Genomic DNA, 16516 nt, shown 5'->3' with positions numbered 1-16516 from the left:
TCTCCTTAATTCCATTTGCCAAAGCTATTTCATGTCCCCTTTTTGCCCTCCTGATTTCCCTCTTAAGTGTACTCCTATTTCCTTCTAAGGATTCAATTGATATATCCTGTCTATATCTGACATATGCTTCCTTCTTTTTCTTAAATAAAACGCTCAATTTCTTTAGTCATCCAGCATTCCCTATACCTACCGCCTTCCCTTTCACCCTGACAGGAATATACTTTCTCTGGATTTCCGTTATCTCATTCCTGAAGGCTTCCCATTTTCCAGCCGTCCTTTTCTCTGCGAACATCTGCCTCCAATCAGCTTTTGGAAGTTCTTGCCTAATACCCGTCAAAATTGGCCTTTCTCCAATTTAGAACTTCAACTTTTAGATCTGGTCTATCCTTTCCCATCATTATTTTAAATCTAATAGAATTATGGTCGCTGGCCCCAAAGTGGGGGGCCGCCCACTGACACCTGAGTCACCTGCCCTGCCTTATTTCCCAAGAGTAGGTCAAGTTTTGCACCTTCTCTTGCAGGTACATCCACATACTGAATCAGAAAAGTTTCTTGTACACACTTACTCTCCATCTAAACCCTTAACACTATGGCAGTCCCAGTCTACGTTTGGAAAGTTAAAATCCCCGACCATAACCACCCTATTATTCTTACAGATAGCTGAGATCTCCTTACAAGTTTGTTTCTCAATTTCCCTTTGGCTATTCGGGGGATCTATAATGCAATCCCAATAAGGTGATCATCCCTTTCTTATTTCTCAGTTCCACCCAAATAACTTCCCTGGATGTATTTCCAGGAATATCCTCCCTCAGCACAGCTGTAATGGTATCCCTTGTGAAAAAAAAACATTCCCCCTCCTCTCTTGCCTCCCTTTCTATCCTTCCTGTAGCATTTGTATCATGGAACATTAAGCTGCCAGTCCTGTCCATCCCTGAACCATGTTTCTGTAATTGCTATGATATCCCAGTCCCATGTTCCTAACCCTGCCCTGAGTTCATCTGCCTTCCCCGTTAGGCTCCTTGAATTGAAATAAATGCAGTTTAATTTATTAGTCCTACCTTATCCCTGCCTGTTTAAGGTCATATGGATGATGGTTTTTGCTCCAGTTTCCTCCCACAGTCCAAAGATGTACAGGTCAGGTGAATTGGCTGTGCTAAATTGCCCATAGTGTTAGGTGCATTCGTCAGAGGGAAATGGGACTGGGTGGGTTACTCTTCGGAGGGTCGGTGTGGGCTTGTTGGGCTGAAGGGCCTGTTTCCATACTGTAGGGAATCTAATCTAATCAAATATTGAGCAAAGCCAGTCTACACATCAAAAACAAATGTGAAATGATTTGCAAGTTTCACTTTTTCCATGTTGTTAATGAAATAAACATTAATGCTTACGTGATGAGTGTTTTGTTTTAACAGTCATCTTATGCGACACGTGTGACCAGGTGCAAGGAAATTCTACAGAAGGCCATTAATGATAAGAGCTGTTTAGGCAAGTTTATAGGAGATGCCACTCGTCTCACTGAAAAATTGCTGGAATTGTGCAACAAATCGGTATGTACTTTAATATTTCATGGAATATATGCTCATTTGTTACAAATGTGCTGTTCTGTCAAAGCAGTAACAAATTATCATCATACTCAATTCTGTTAAGATCTTCAATTGCAATCTTCAATTCTTGAGGAAATCTCTCCTCATTGGAAATTTTTTAAAAATGTTTTTTGGGTGGTATGTGAATGTACAAAGCCTGAATTATATTGTATTTTAGAGTTGGTTTATCATGTGGTTGGTCTCAGGAACTGCTCTGTGGTGAAGGACTTTTTTCTCATGGAAAAAAATGTTTGGAACTGACTTCTGCAAATGGCAGTTGATTCTTCTTGCAATTATTACTTGAAAACATGAGATTGATAGAATTTTTATTTGCCATTTACCAAAGAATAGGGGCCAAAAACACTCAGGTTTTCATCATGTGATTAAATAGCAGAACTGTCTTGGGGAGGTGGAGTGGGTTTAATGACCTGTTTGTGTCTAATGTTGCTAATTTTGATCATAAATATGTCATTTTATTTTTTAACATCTGTCATTTGTTAATTTGCTCTTGTTAGATTTTTTGCAGATTAATTAAAAGGTTCACATTTTTAAATATGTTGCAACATTTAAAACATTTTTGTGGATTTTTTCCAATATTTCTGTTTGTAGGTGGATGGAAATACCACAACATTAAGCATGAATGTTCACTTCAAATTGCTGAAACGCCTGGTGGAAGAGCCTGCTTTCAGTGAAATCCTCATTCCTTTACAATCTGTGATGACTCCCACTCTACCATCAACTGCAGGCACTCATGCAAACCATGACCCTTTCCCTGGTCACTGGGCCTACATTGCTGGTTTTGATGACATGGTAATATGTCAATTTGCTCTTGTTTTTATAATGTTAGCCCTCATTGACATTGTTGATCCAGTATGCCACACATTGAGAAGAATAATTATGTGTAATTCAGGTAGCATTTCTCATCATGTATTGTGTTATGATCGCAGATTTGGAGATGCCAGTGTTGAACTGACGGGACAAAGTTAAAAATCACACAACACCGCGTTATAGTCCAACAGGCAGCACCTCGAAAGCTAGTGCTTCCAAATAAACCTATTGGATGGCAGATCAAATTTCTGAAAGAACCCAAGCTTGGTGCACCTTAAGTTGTACTTGTGCAATTTGTTTCCAATGAGGTCCATCAATGAACAGTTTCAGAAGAGACTTCTAATGTGCTTTTAATAAAATAACATAAGTTTGTTACACAAAAGAAAGTATATGACAACATCAATTTTAGCAAAACAAAAAAAAATTCAACCCAATGGGTATCAATATCCTTTAGGAACATACAAACCATGTGAATTATCAGTCCTATCTTCACTTCGATTTTTTTTTTACTCAGCTATCAAGATAATAAACATTTCTTTTTCAGTGACTTCTGCTACATGCACCAGTAATTCTGTAAGTTACTGTCTCTCCCTGAGACATACGGGCTGATTCACTGACACTTCTTACTAACTTTGAGGAAAAAAGAACTGCTAAAACAGCTTAAGGCCTCGTTCAGTTCTAATGGCCTGGAGTCTGCCAAAACAGAGCTAGCTTTCGGCTGTGATGAAATTGTTCTTCTGAACATTGTAAACATTAAACAATTAACTCCCTTGGTAGCTTTTTGAATCATTTAACTTAAATCACATGTTTTATTGGAAGTTCTGTTTAAATTCACTTGTTTTTTTATAAAGTTTAGATTAGATTCCCTACAGTGTGGAACCAACACTCCGAAGAGTAACCCATCCAGACCCATTTCCCTCTGACTAATGCATTTGACGCTATGGGTCAATTTAGCATGGCCAGTCCACCCAACCTGCACATCTTTGGATTGTGGAAGGAAACTGGAACACTTGGAGGAAGCTAATGCAGACACTGGGAGAATGTGCAAACTCCACACAGACAGTTGCCCAAGTCTGGAATTGAACCCGGGTCCTTGGTGCTATGAAAATGCAATGCTAACCACAGCCAATGTGCTGCCTTTACTTCCACAGAATTGAAAACTTAACACTTTCTCCACTTTTTAATCCAAGATGACAAATATTACTAATGTACTACAAATGTACATCACAATTGCCATGAATTTATTGCATTCTTTGAAAACTTCTGTCATCTACTTCATGTTGCTGTTGGATGTTGTTGGCAGTTTGCATATTCTTGAAAAATAACTTCCACAAATTTTCACCTGAACATTTCTCCCTTTTTAAGTCTTTTGGTAAAATGGACCAAACTCTATGTTAAAGACCTTATTATCTTCTAAACATACTATGCAGTGTTCAGATACCAGGAATCTCAACAATTGTGGCTGTGACAACGATCATTCTAAACACCATGTCATTTCTTCAAATTATGAAATCAGTCACTACTGCTTCAACTATTGATTTGTGTCAACCCAAGTTTTTATTTGGTTTTTACATGAACAATGTGTTCCCCCCCCCCACCATTCGAATAAATGACTCCACTACCTCTAGAGATTGCTCTTTATTACTTGAGCTTAACAATTGCTTTTGCATCCAGCTTAATTTTTCAGCCATCAGTTTCAGATTCTCCCTTTGCCACAGCAAGTATCCTCACTGGTGGCTAACTTGTCAGTAATTTCTGCACTTTTTATTTCTCATGTCTGCCTTTCATTATGCTTGCTTATGATGTTGATGCAAACCTTTGTTTAGATTGGGTACGACAAGTTACATGGATTCTATACCGAAACCAGATGAGGTATGAATGGTCATACGCACAGTACGTTAGCTAACTGGGACCAACTAGACTTAAAGTAACATGCACAAAATGTAATGTTCTGAGAAAGGCTCACTCGACCCGAAATGTTAACTCTGATTTCTCTCCACAGATGCTGCCAGACCTGCTGAGCTTTTCCAGCAGTTTCTATTTTTATATCTGTTGTGTTCTATTGGATGACTCCGAATATGTTCGTGACCGTTGGCTTGAAATTTGTTCTGATGCGCCAGTAGAGTCAGGGCGGGTGTGTAGCCAAGAATGTATTGATGTTACAAAAGTTAGTCCTGTAAACATCTATGAAGAAACCTTGGCTGCTACTACTGCAAAGTAGAATTTCTTTCCAGGCCCATATCTCCTGACATTTACTAACTCTGGGAGGTAAAGAAAAACTGCTTAAACTGTTTTAGGCTTCTTTCAGTTCTAATGGCCTGGACTTAGAGAACTAGCCTAGACTCTCACTGTTTTCAAAACTGTCTTCTAAACTTTTCAATTTAATGCAAGCACCACTTCTTCTCGGGGCTCAAGGAATTAATGGAAGTTTGTTAAAAATAATGTGTGAATGAAGTTATTGGAGCAAATTACATCCTGACATAACTTGGATTTGTGTAGACTCTTAAATGTAATTAAATATATCTAGGTGCTTCACAGAGGTTTCTCTGGTAAATATAAAAGGCTGAAGGGTGACCTAATAGAGGTCTTTACAGTTATGAAGGAAGGATTTAAATGATGTACTTTCTGATCCTGAGGGAAGACTAAAACCAGAGATATAAATCCAAATTAGCCACAAGAAAATATAACGGAGAATTTAGAGTTTTCTTCCTCAAGGAGTGACAAGAATATGGATCTTGCAACCAGAGGAGTGCTTGAGGCAAATGGTGTTGATACATTTTATAGGAGAGCCAGATAAGGGGAATGAAATAGAAGGCAGTATGATAGGGTTAGATGAAGAGGGGTGGGAGGAGGCTCACGTTGAGCATAAACACCAGTATACATCCATTAGGTCCAATGGTCTATGTAAACAACATAAAGCTCTTGAGAAAATCAGGAGCGAATTAATATAAATCTCTGAATGTTGGTAAAGGGGAGCAAAACTTGAATTTTTGTAAAATCTTGGTTGAAGAGATTATACTGTACATCTTAGACAATTTGATGCCTAGGGCTTTGGAAATGTATCAAGACCAACATTTATCATACAGATCATTCTGCTATAACGTGCACTTCATTAACGCAAATTCGCTGTAACGTGATTGACAAATTGAGGATACGGTTTCTAAAGCATGAACTTTTAAAACATGTATTGACTGTGACACAATTACATCACCACCATTTTAAGCAGTGTTTCTAAAGTGTGATTTTTCTATAATGCAGGGTTGCACAATAACACAACCATCACATCATGGAAGAACTACCTGAATACATCATTATTTAATAATATGGTGACTTCACAATCGTTGCATATTTTCTGATGATGCAGAATTTGAAACTTTTACAGACCATTGCATCCTGATGTTTTCACTTACTGTTGTGTTAGGTGGAGATCCTAGCCTCCCTACAGAAGCCAAAGAAAATCAATCTTAAGGGTTCTGATGGAAAATCCTACATTATGATGTGTAAGCCCAAGGATGATCTCAGGAAAGATTGTCGCCTAATGGAATTTAACTCTCTAATTAATAAGGTATAGTACTTTTGTATGTTTAAGTCAATGCACGTTTGGAAATCTTGCAAAGTGTTCAGAAGATCAACTAAATCTCAATGCAATGTTTCACAAATGCTTTACATGGCGAATTTGTGAAATTTACAACCGCCCAAATAAAATGAGCTAGCCCTTATGGCATTATGAATTATTTTGATAAAAAAGGATGTGATTGGCAATTTTGGTGTTTATCATAGAATTTTATAATGTAGCTTCTATTTCATATAATTCTCAAATCCTGTGTAAATTCACTTGTAAAGCCCAGCAGTCTTAGAAACCCTCCATGTTTATGTTAATAAATTGCTGCTTAGGAGGTTATTTAGCTTCGGGTGTAAACTGTCAAATATAACTGACCAATCTGAAAAATATAGATTTTAATGTTAGGCTGATTTGATGGAGCTTTGTTATGTGATCTTGGGTGGTGTAGACAAAGATGGGACTTCAGAACTTCCTTTTCTTGGAAATTTACTCCTTTTTGGTGAACCTTCCCTGGAAATTAACTAAATTGAGTAAAATATGCGAAGGAATGAGCTGTATTTGTACATTTCTGCATACTACTTCCACAGACATGTTGCAGGCTGGTATCCTCATAATCATCAAATATTGGTACTTGTTGGCTTTCTCATATTATTTCCTTTGCTGTCATGAGTTTATTTTTTAAAAATGTTTTCCATATTGTTGGCCCTACATTCCTTGAGCTGAACAACAATGTTATGTTTGTGTTCGCCAGGAGCATGTTTGTATTTCAAGAATCACTGACCGAGAAGTTTGAAAACTGACTTTTGTCTTTGATTTTGAATCTGCTGCTTTGATAATAGCCAGCTGAGCAATGACTATGATGTTAAAAATCAGCTCATTGACTGTTGATTTCTGATAATTAACAGTGCTTACGAAAAGATGCAGAGTCTCGCAGGAGAGAACTTCACATCAGAACATATGCAGTCATTCCCCTGAATGAGGAATGTGGTCTTGTTGAGTGGGTTAACAACACTGCTGGCTTAAGACATATTCTGAATAAGCTGTACAAAGAAAAAGGTAATGACTAAATGTATCAGAAGTGTGGCTTGTTGAAGTTACAATTACTAGATGCTGTTGTTTTTGATACAATCTGGTCAATTCAAGTGTGCTCTAAGGTACTTGGAAAATACAGCAAAGTTACAATTTGTTTGCTTTGTAAATTAAAATTAGTTTTGCCACAAAGGGAAACATTTAGTGGCAACATAAGCTAGGTGGTGCAATTTTAAAGGGGCTGCAGAAACACTGTTTTAAAAAAAAGAGGCATGCTCGGCTCCATGAACAGCGCAAGTAAACTTTTACAAAATAAAAGCAAATTACTGCGGATGCTGGAATCTGAAACCAAGAAAGAGAGAATGCTGGAAAATCTCAGCAAATCTTGCAGCGTCTGTAAGGAGAGAAAAGGGCTGATGTTTCGAGTCTAACTGACCCTTTGTCAAAGCTGAAAAAAAAAGGAGAAATAGGGAGGTATTTATACTAGGCTGAGAGAGGCTCTTCCAGGAATGCCTACCCTGAAGAAGTACTGCTCTTCTCTCCGACAGGATTTTCGTTTGTCTCTCTCCCCCTGTCCACATTCACTGCCTTCCTTTTCTCCCTTCTCTCAGCCTAGTATAAATACCTCCTCCCGATTTCTCCTTTTATTTTATAAGCTTTGACAAAGGGTCAGTTAGACTCGAAATGTTGGCCCTTTTCTCTCCTTACAGACGCTGCAAGATTTGCTGAGATTTTCCAGCATTTTAACTTAAACAAAATGCCGCAAGTGGAGAATTGCAGCACAGTTCAAGAAAGATGCAAGCCCTTGGTTAATAGCAGAGTTGTTTTACACAAATAATATTTGAAAAGTAGCACAGTGGAGTGATACAGAAACTCGAGTGATCTACTTTGAACATCAGGGAAGATTTAACAGAGATGTTCAAAATAATAAATAGCTTTGCTTAGGATGAGTAAGGAGGAGGAAGTGTTGTCAGTGAATCAAGGCTGTTAAGTAGGGGGACATGGATTGAAGCTGAAAATGTGTTGCTGGTTAAAGCACAGCAGGTCAGGCAGCATCCAAGGAACAGGAAATTCGACGTTTCGGGCCAGAGCCCTTCATCAGGAATTGAAGGCAATTAGCAAAACAACTGCAAATGTGAAGGAAGTTTTCATTAAATCAGCGTGCTGTTACGGTTTGGAATGTCATGCCTAGGTCAGATAAAATGCTTCAATAATAATTTTCAAAGGGCAGTTGGATTAAGGGCAAACACAAGAAAGTGGGGCGAATGACTAATTCTTTGAAAGAGCTGGCACAGGCAAAATTGTTCTTGTCATGTTGCATTGTTCACTGACTCCTGACGAAGAGCTTATGCCTGAAACGTTGATTCCCCTGCTCCTCAGATGCTGCCTGACCTGCTGTGCTTTTCCAGCACCACACTCTCTTGACTCTGATCTCCAGCACTTGCAGTCTTCACTTTCTCTTGATGTTCTTAAGCAGTTGGTACAAGTGTAATGTTTTATTTCGCTTTACTGTGTTGCCATTACAGTATATTTTGTTCATGAACCAAATGTATCACCCGGCTTCTCTGTGTACTGTTGTAAACCCTACTCTTCACCAGCCTTCCTTCCATTCTTTACCCACACTATATCACAATACAGACTAACCACAAAGCTGTAGTAGTGTTTTGTTCTCCACTTTTTGGTCAGAAATTGAAAAGTGCAGTTTAGGACAATATTTGAAAAGTGAAGGAGAATAACTTAGCTTAAATATCTGCACTGAGACATGAATTTTGAGAAGGAAAGTGACTGTATATAATTGCAACCATTGCCAGTGCATGATGCTATTTCCTATTTGTATGTGTAGGCTTAACTTCTTCCAAAAAGTGAGGTGGATTATACTTGCATCAAACAAACGAATTTTCAGCACAAGACTGCAGAAGTGAAAGACTTTGAGCTAGTTATTATTCTTCACTCATGATCCCTTCACTTGCTCTTGCATTCTTTACCTGACACCCTTGTCTCTGGAATTTGATGGTATAAGTTCTCCACTGCATAAAGTGATAATTCAAGACCAATACTATTTCTTGCCTGCCACAGCTGAGTGCCTCAGTTTAGTATAGCATTTCAACCAACTGAATTGAAAACTCAGACAAGAATGGAAGTATAACCTTACTCACTTGAAACTGGTAGATTAATCGTAATTTTTTAACCATCAGTGACTAAGACTATTTCAGTGAGCATGTTTGACAGTGTTCCTTAAGCAAAAGGTAGTTCAGTTGTAATGCCAAACTCTGATGTGAACACATTTTGATGGCTGTATTTTGATTTTGTGATTGCTCTTGGTATTCTAAGATTTGAACATGGTTTGTTACAGGTGTTTACATGATTGGTAAAGAACTGCGTCAGTGCATGCTGCCTAAGCAAGCACCTTTGGAGGAGAAATTATCTGTGTTCAAGCAGCAGCTTCTGCCCCGTCACCCTGCTGTCTTTCATGAATGGTTCCTTAGGACTTTCCCTGATCCAACTTCATGGTCAGTTTCTTAAATTCAGAAGAGCTATAAGGAATTCGGGATATCTGTCTCATAATATTTTCACTTCTTTTTAAATCACTCCTTGGTGTACTTTTATGACACGTTTGTGGGAGAAGGTTGTTGTAGTAAAGGGAACTAAATGTGTAACCATCTCAGATTCAGTTACCATAGAATTTTGAGCAATTGTTAGCTTGGTTGTGAGGATCCGTCACTCTTAAGACGAAGGTTAAAAACACCAACTGAGAGGTCATGAGCAATGGATTAGTTATTGTATATCTTGGGAAGATAATGAGATCGACCATCTCTGACTGACTGCCAGCCAAGTTATCATGATTGAATGGTTAATCATTAAGTTTTCAGAATAGTATTTAATACTAACTTGTGTCATATATCATATATATAGTTGACCATAGATGTGTTATATTATGTTGAAACTTCGATCTTCTAATTTTTCCAATTAGGTACAGCAGTAGATCAGCTTACTGCCGTTCTGTTGCTGTGATGTCAATGGTTGGCTATATTCTGGGTCTAGGTGACCGCCATGGAGAAAACATTCTGTTTGACTCTTTAACGGGAGAATGTGTTCATGTGGACTTTAACTGCCTTTTTAATAAGGTAATTCTTTTCTGGCATTCTTCTTCTAAAATATAATATAACATAATATTATAATATTATGAAGTCACACAACTTAATAATAAAGATTCTATTACAGAGGCTCCTCAGTTTGTGTTCAGCCACAAGTCATTTCAGGCTTTTAGCTCATGCATTGAAGAGATGCTCGCTGCTGACTTCAAAGAAGACTGCTCACAAAGATCTGCCAATCTCTGCAGCAACACCGTTTTTGATGTTACATAGATAGGTGACATCTTCAGGGATTTTCTGAAGTTATCAAACAGGCTAAGCAGCCAATTGCATATTAAAATTCTCACCAAAAACAAACCAGAGAATAAAAAGCACTTGATTATTTCTATATTTTTCCATCATTTGCATATAACAAAATAAAGGGGGAAGTGATAGTCTCGTGGTATTGTTATCACTATGAATCCAGAAACTCAGCTAACCTTCTGAGGACCCAGGTTTGAATCCTGCCATCGCAGATGGTGGAATTCGAATTCAATTTTTAAACATCTGGAATTAAGAATCTACTGGTGACCATGAAACTGTTGTTGATTATCAAATAAATCCATCTGGTTCGTTAACGTCCTTTAGGGAAGGAAATCTGCCATCTACACCTGGTCTGGCTTACATGTGACTTTGGACCCACAACAATGTGGTTGACTCTTAACTGCCCTCTGGGCAATTGGGGATTAGTAATAAATGTTGACCTAGTTGGTGATGTCCTCATCTCGTGAACAAATAAAGAAAAAAAAAATTGTGACATGCATCTGGGATTGAAGTAGAAGCTGACATGTTTGGGAATATTTGTGATAATGAAATTTGGCATTCCGCCTCTGTCCAGTTACCATGGCAACATCAGGGAAGTTGTTTGCATACTAATTATGAATTTGTATATTGTTAAAGTTCTAGTTACACCTAATCCAACAATGCACAAGTTTTGTAGTATTTTTCAGCAAAACTAATTGCACCAAATGGGAGTTAATGTTTAATTTAGACAATTTCAGAAGTTATCCATCTGCATCACTGTATCCTGTGGAAGAACAAAAGTCTGTTTTACAACAATATCTGGATTTATATTTTTAACTGCCCATGAGTTACTGTCAGTTTCATGGTTATAATGACAGTCAATGCAGATAATTCAGACATCATCACACGACAAATTCTGTGCTACTTACTGACGTGCAGCCCACTGTAGTCATGGCTCAGTTCTGCAAAAGACTTCAGATGCTCTTGTCTGGACAGAAACATCCATCAGTCTTTTCAAGAAGGAAGTGGTTTATATCCAAGCCAATTTCCTGCTGTTGTTTTAACATTTAGATGCAGGTTTGCATACAATTCTATCATTGCCTGTGCAGTGCTTTTCGGATGATCAACATGATGTTAAGTCAACTAAAGTGTCTGTCAATTTAAATGTATTAACTTTTCAAGAAATTGACCACCAAGGCATTTAATCTAGATCTAAATCTGTCCACATTATGTTTTCAATGCTGCAGATCTATGGAATGGAAGATAAAGGGCTTTTAAATATTTGGTGTTTGCAAACAAAAACGTTCTCATTTTCTTAGGGGGAGACCTTTGATGTTCCAGAAGTTGTCCCTTTTCGCCTCACCCACAATATGGTCCATGCCATGGGCCCTATGGGGACCGAAGGTTTGTTCCGCCGGGCCTGTGAAGTGACTTTGAGGTTAATGCGTGATCAACGAGAACCTTTAATGAGGTAAAGCTGCAGAACTTTACAAGCTAAATTATAGTTAAAATTATTTCCCATATGATTTTTGACCACTTTGTATAGGCTTTAATTATAAATATTGATTGTTTCAACTTCCATTTATCTGGTGTCCTCATTGTCAGAGCAACAAATTATTTTTTTCAGTGTTCTGAAAACTTTTCTGCATGACCCACTGGTGGAGTGGAGTAAACCAGTAAAAGGAAGTACAAAAGTTCAACCCAATGAAACTGGGGAGGTAATCAATGAAAAGGTCAGTGACAGAATGTCTTCCTTAAGTTGTGATTTGGAGATGCTGGTGTTGGACTGAGGTATACAAAGTTAAAAGTCACACAACACCAGGTTATAGTCCAACAGATTGGAAGCACATTAGAACCTGATGAAGGTTTGCGCTCTGGAAGCTAGTGCCCTTAACTGAATTCTTTTATAGAATCAACTTTTCTGACTGTTCTTTCCCTTCTATCCTTAATCTACACTGATAATTACAGCTAGATCTATTCCTCTTCAGAAAATGGTAATTGCTACTTTGTTTTTAAAAAAAAATCATAGAACAATTATACACATCTGCTCCGCAGAGTTTGATGAACCACTACTTCCTGATTTACTTTGACTTTAATCATCTAAATCCTCAGTGAATTGTGGCCCTTTCTCTCGCATTGTCAATTTTGGTGAAGTAAAGAGCTACAAAACTTGCAAGATTATTTTTCTCTAAATATCTATTGAGTAGATTAAAAATGTTAAATGTGTGGTAGCATGCAATGTCTCAAGTCGAGTTGTTTGCCTTTTATAAAATAGAGAAAGTTGATGGAAATGAGTCCTTTCAAATGAAAGTAGTCACCTTTGAGATTAAAGCAAATTCTGGTGCAGCCTGTCACAGAAGAAGAATGATTGCTGATTAAAAGTGGATCAATTTAAAAAGGGAGATGATTAATGTTTTGACTCTTGGTATCGATTTGCTTCTATTAGGCCAAGACCCATGTTCAAGACATAGAAAAACGACTACATGGAGTGATTAAGACGAGAAATAAGGTGAAGGGCTTGCCTTTATCCATTGAAGGTCATGTTCACTACCTTATTCAGGAAGCAACCAATATAAATCTCCTGTGTCAAATGTATCTGGGCTGGGCTCCATACATGTGATAGCATTCACAAAAATCTGCAACTTTGGTATCAGGATGAAGGAAGGTATTTATTTGACATAATTTATTCCCAGCATTAAACAACCACCATCAGTTGCTAATTTTTCAGGAAGCTACTTTTATATCACTGCAGTACACCTTTTGCAGTGATTTTCATTTGGCAACTTATTTCAGAAAGAGAACAATATATTCTTGGCCAATAGTTCGCATGATAAAGATCAAGACCATATGGGATTCTCCTTCAATTCCAGAAGCCGTCATAAACGACACATTTTTTTTACTGTCTTCTACTGATTGCATGGCAAACCCGAACAATTTGAAATTTGTGGGTATCCCAAAGGCTGAGCAAGAAAGGACAAATGGTTTGCCTATGTGAATACTGGGAACAGGTTCAAAAGATTGAACTTCATTGAGACCAGAGACTGCAGCATGCTGTCAATTTTATTATAGACATTGCAAGAAGAGCATTGGTCACCCACACAATTTATTAATTTGAATGTGACTTTTTGTTAAGTTATATTAATAGTCCTCCATTAAGATTGAGAAAAATTCATTTTATAACTGACAAAGCTGTGGGATGCTGAGATACAAGGAAGTGTGCAACCCTCTGCATTTGAGTGGAGATTGAAGATCTTTGCATATCTGTAAGAAAAATGAAATACCACCTCCAATGATTCCATTAGCTCACATGGTAGGTGACACTGAAGTCAGTGTTGGGTTAGTTTTGTTATTTTGATGTTAATTGTCCTCCTTTTGGTTCTGTGTACAATATTTTTGGTGCAGGTGACATGATAGTTAATTATGTCATGGCTCTACTTGCAACTTACAAATATGAAATGTTGGAGGAAAATATGCACATTTGTTGAGAAGTACTTTCATGTAGCTATTTTGTGTGCCATTTCAAGGTTAGTTGTAAAACCTTGACAGCAGAAAAAAAACTTCTGAAAAATATTTGTACAGGGCTGTACGATCTGAAATTGCATGTTTTGGAAGAGACTTTCTATTTTTATGTTCATAATCTTGGTCCACATTAATGTGTAAAATAAACGGTTGAATAGAAACTTACTGTCTTTTTGGAAGCCAACATTTTAACACTCTTCTTAAACTCAGCAGCAGTGTTATAACCTTTCCACTAACTATTCATTAGTCAAAAATATTGTTTGTCAAAAAGGAATATTGCTTGACACCCTGTAGCACTTTGTACCAAAGTATGACATCAAAAACACAGCAGGTCAGGCTGCATCCAAGGAACAGGAAATTCGACGTTTCGGGCATCCTGATGAAGGGCTTATGCCCGAAACATCGATTCTCCTGCTCCTTGGATGCTGCCTGACCTGCTGCGCTTTTCCAGCAACACATTTTCAGCTCTGATCTCCAGCATCTGCAGACCTCACCTTCTCCTCCTATGACATCAAAATACAGCTTCACGTTATAGGTCTCTGTAGATAGCCTGACGCTACTAGAGTGAGAGATGCTTCTCAACCATGGAAGGGAGCATCCATTTTATAAAAGCCACGTAGCCACTTTAGAATACATAAGTATAAAATGGAAGAAGAGTCATATTGGGCTGAAAACCTTAACTCTATTTCTCTGTACACGGGTGCTGCCAGACCTGCTGAATTTCTCCAATTTCATTTTGCCACTAAAGAATATTGTTTACTCTCCTATTGTGGATTGTCAGTTATTCTAAGTACAGTTAAAGGAGAGGAGAACATTCTTTTGACTGTGAAGAAAGAGGTGCAAGGTGTTTGGTATTTGCTTAAAAAAGTGTACTTCACAAGGTATTTTACAAAAGAAAATTTGTATAGCATCTTGCAAGTAAAATGTCCCAAGGTACTTCAGAGGACAACTATCAGTTGAAAATGAGTAACGCCAGATATTCAGACAGGCGACTAGGTGTCAATTTTAGTGTGTTAAAAGGAAGGCAGAGATGTTTAAGAGAAAATTTAAAGAGGTTTTGGCCTAAGCAACTGAACCAAGACTACCAATGGTGCTGAGGAGGATCTTAGATACATTAGGGGTCAGAATTTCAGTAAAACTGTTTTCTGAGAATTGCAGGGCAAGAAAACGTGACCGAGATAACATGAGGCAAAGCCATTGAATGATTTGGGCACACTGAGAATTTTAAAGTGAGGCGTTACTGACCTTGAGCAATTATAGACCGCTGAGCACTGATGTGTTAGTGGGACTCAGTGCATGTGGAGTTACAGGCAGTGCAGTTGATTGAATCAGCTGAAATTCACAGAAGATTGAAGCCTGACCATTGAAATTGAAATATTTGAGGCTAGTGGAAACAAAAACATGGATGAGAATTTTAGCAGCTGAGCTAAAGTAGCAATGGAAGTGGAAGTAACTGACTTGTTGGTGATGGAGAGGGTATGTGAATGGTAGCTCAATTTTGTGTGAAATAGGAGGGCAAGGCTGTAAACAGTGTGGACAAATCTTAGGTAATTCATCCAGCAGCAAATGGCTTGATCTTCATATATGTCTGAATGACCATAGATCTTGGTATATGGGATATATGGTCATTAAGGTTTGTTCGGATTTGATAGCTTTTCATTCCTGTCCCAACTCCACTTCTGGCTAATTTATACAAATGAAAACTAATAGCTTTGCTGACCTGGCATATAATGGCCATATCCTGGGAATGAATAAAAAGGAATTGAATAAATTCAAGATTGCTTAATTCAAACCAGGAGCTGTCAGGCATTTAAAATTTTAAAATCTTAAGACTGACTGACAGTTATCAGTCAGAGATACGCCTGTTGTTTGGTTAACATCCTTTCAAACATAGGCTTAACTGGGCTAACGAAGGTCTCCTCGAAATGAACTGAACAAATCCATCTTCTAAATGACACAAAACTGAACATGTATGACAAATAGAAGGGCTGTAATGTTGACACCACATGCACTGTGATGAATCATCGATTTTGTTTGTTTGTCAGGGTTGCTTATAAAATGTTGTGTAATATGTATCTTAGCAGCAGCTTTGACATTGCAACAGCCATTTTCATCATGGAAACGCAAACCAACTTTGTTATAATTGTTGCCCAGATAGTGTGGATGTGTTCAAATGGGTGTGAATCAAATAAAGATACAGGCAATAGTTGCAGTGTTGTTAAGGCTGCTTTGGCATGAACTGAGTTGATAGAACCTTTGGAGCAGTGTTCCCTGATGAAGAAACACCCAGAATCATACAGTATGGAAACAGGGCCCTTTTTCCAACTAGTCCATGTCATCCGAGTTTCTCAAACTAAACCAGTCCCACTTGCCTGTGTTTGGCCCATATGCCTCCAAATCTTAACTTTTCCTGTACTTATCCAAATGTATTTTAAATGTTGTAACTAAACCAGTATCTTCTACTTCCTCTGGCAGTTCATTCCAAACCCGAACCATTCTCTGTCAAAGGACAGTTAACTCTTGAGTCCTCTTTAAATCTTTCTCCTCTCACCTTAAAAACGTGCTCTCTAGTTTTGCACTCCTTCCGCTCCAGGGAACAGATCCTTGTTATCATCCTTAACTAT

General features: G+C 37.9%; 1 protein-coding gene across 1 annotated transcript in view; it reads left to right on the top strand.

Moving 5' to 3' along the window:
• The window catches only part of atr (ATR serine/threonine kinase), a 91464-nt gene extending 77486 nt beyond the window's left edge, over window positions 1–13978 (top strand). The window contains exons 39-47 of the mRNA XM_060834511.1: window positions 1410–1544; window positions 2190–2390; window positions 5830–5973; window positions 6876–7026; window positions 9353–9509; window positions 9971–10124; window positions 11693–11844; window positions 12001–12106; window positions 12820–13978. Coding sequence (XP_060690494.1) covers window positions 1410–1544; window positions 2190–2390; window positions 5830–5973; window positions 6876–7026; window positions 9353–9509; window positions 9971–10124; window positions 11693–11844; window positions 12001–12106; window positions 12820–12993 — 1374 coding nt within the window. The 3' untranslated portion in view covers window positions 12994–13978. The remainder of the gene's footprint in view (window positions 1–1409; window positions 1545–2189; window positions 2391–5829; window positions 5974–6875; window positions 7027–9352; window positions 9510–9970; window positions 10125–11692; window positions 11845–12000; window positions 12107–12819) is intronic.
• Window positions 13979–16516: the final 2538 nt, after the last annotated feature.

This window comes from Hemiscyllium ocellatum, chromosome 13, assembly GCF_020745735.1.
Source record: "Hemiscyllium ocellatum isolate sHemOce1 chromosome 13, sHemOce1.pat.X.cur, whole genome shotgun sequence".
Taxonomy (NCBI): domain Eukaryota; kingdom Metazoa; phylum Chordata; class Chondrichthyes; order Orectolobiformes; family Hemiscylliidae; genus Hemiscyllium; species Hemiscyllium ocellatum.
The sequence above is the reverse complement of the archived record's forward strand: the minus strand, read 5'-3'. Positions and strand labels throughout refer to the sequence as shown.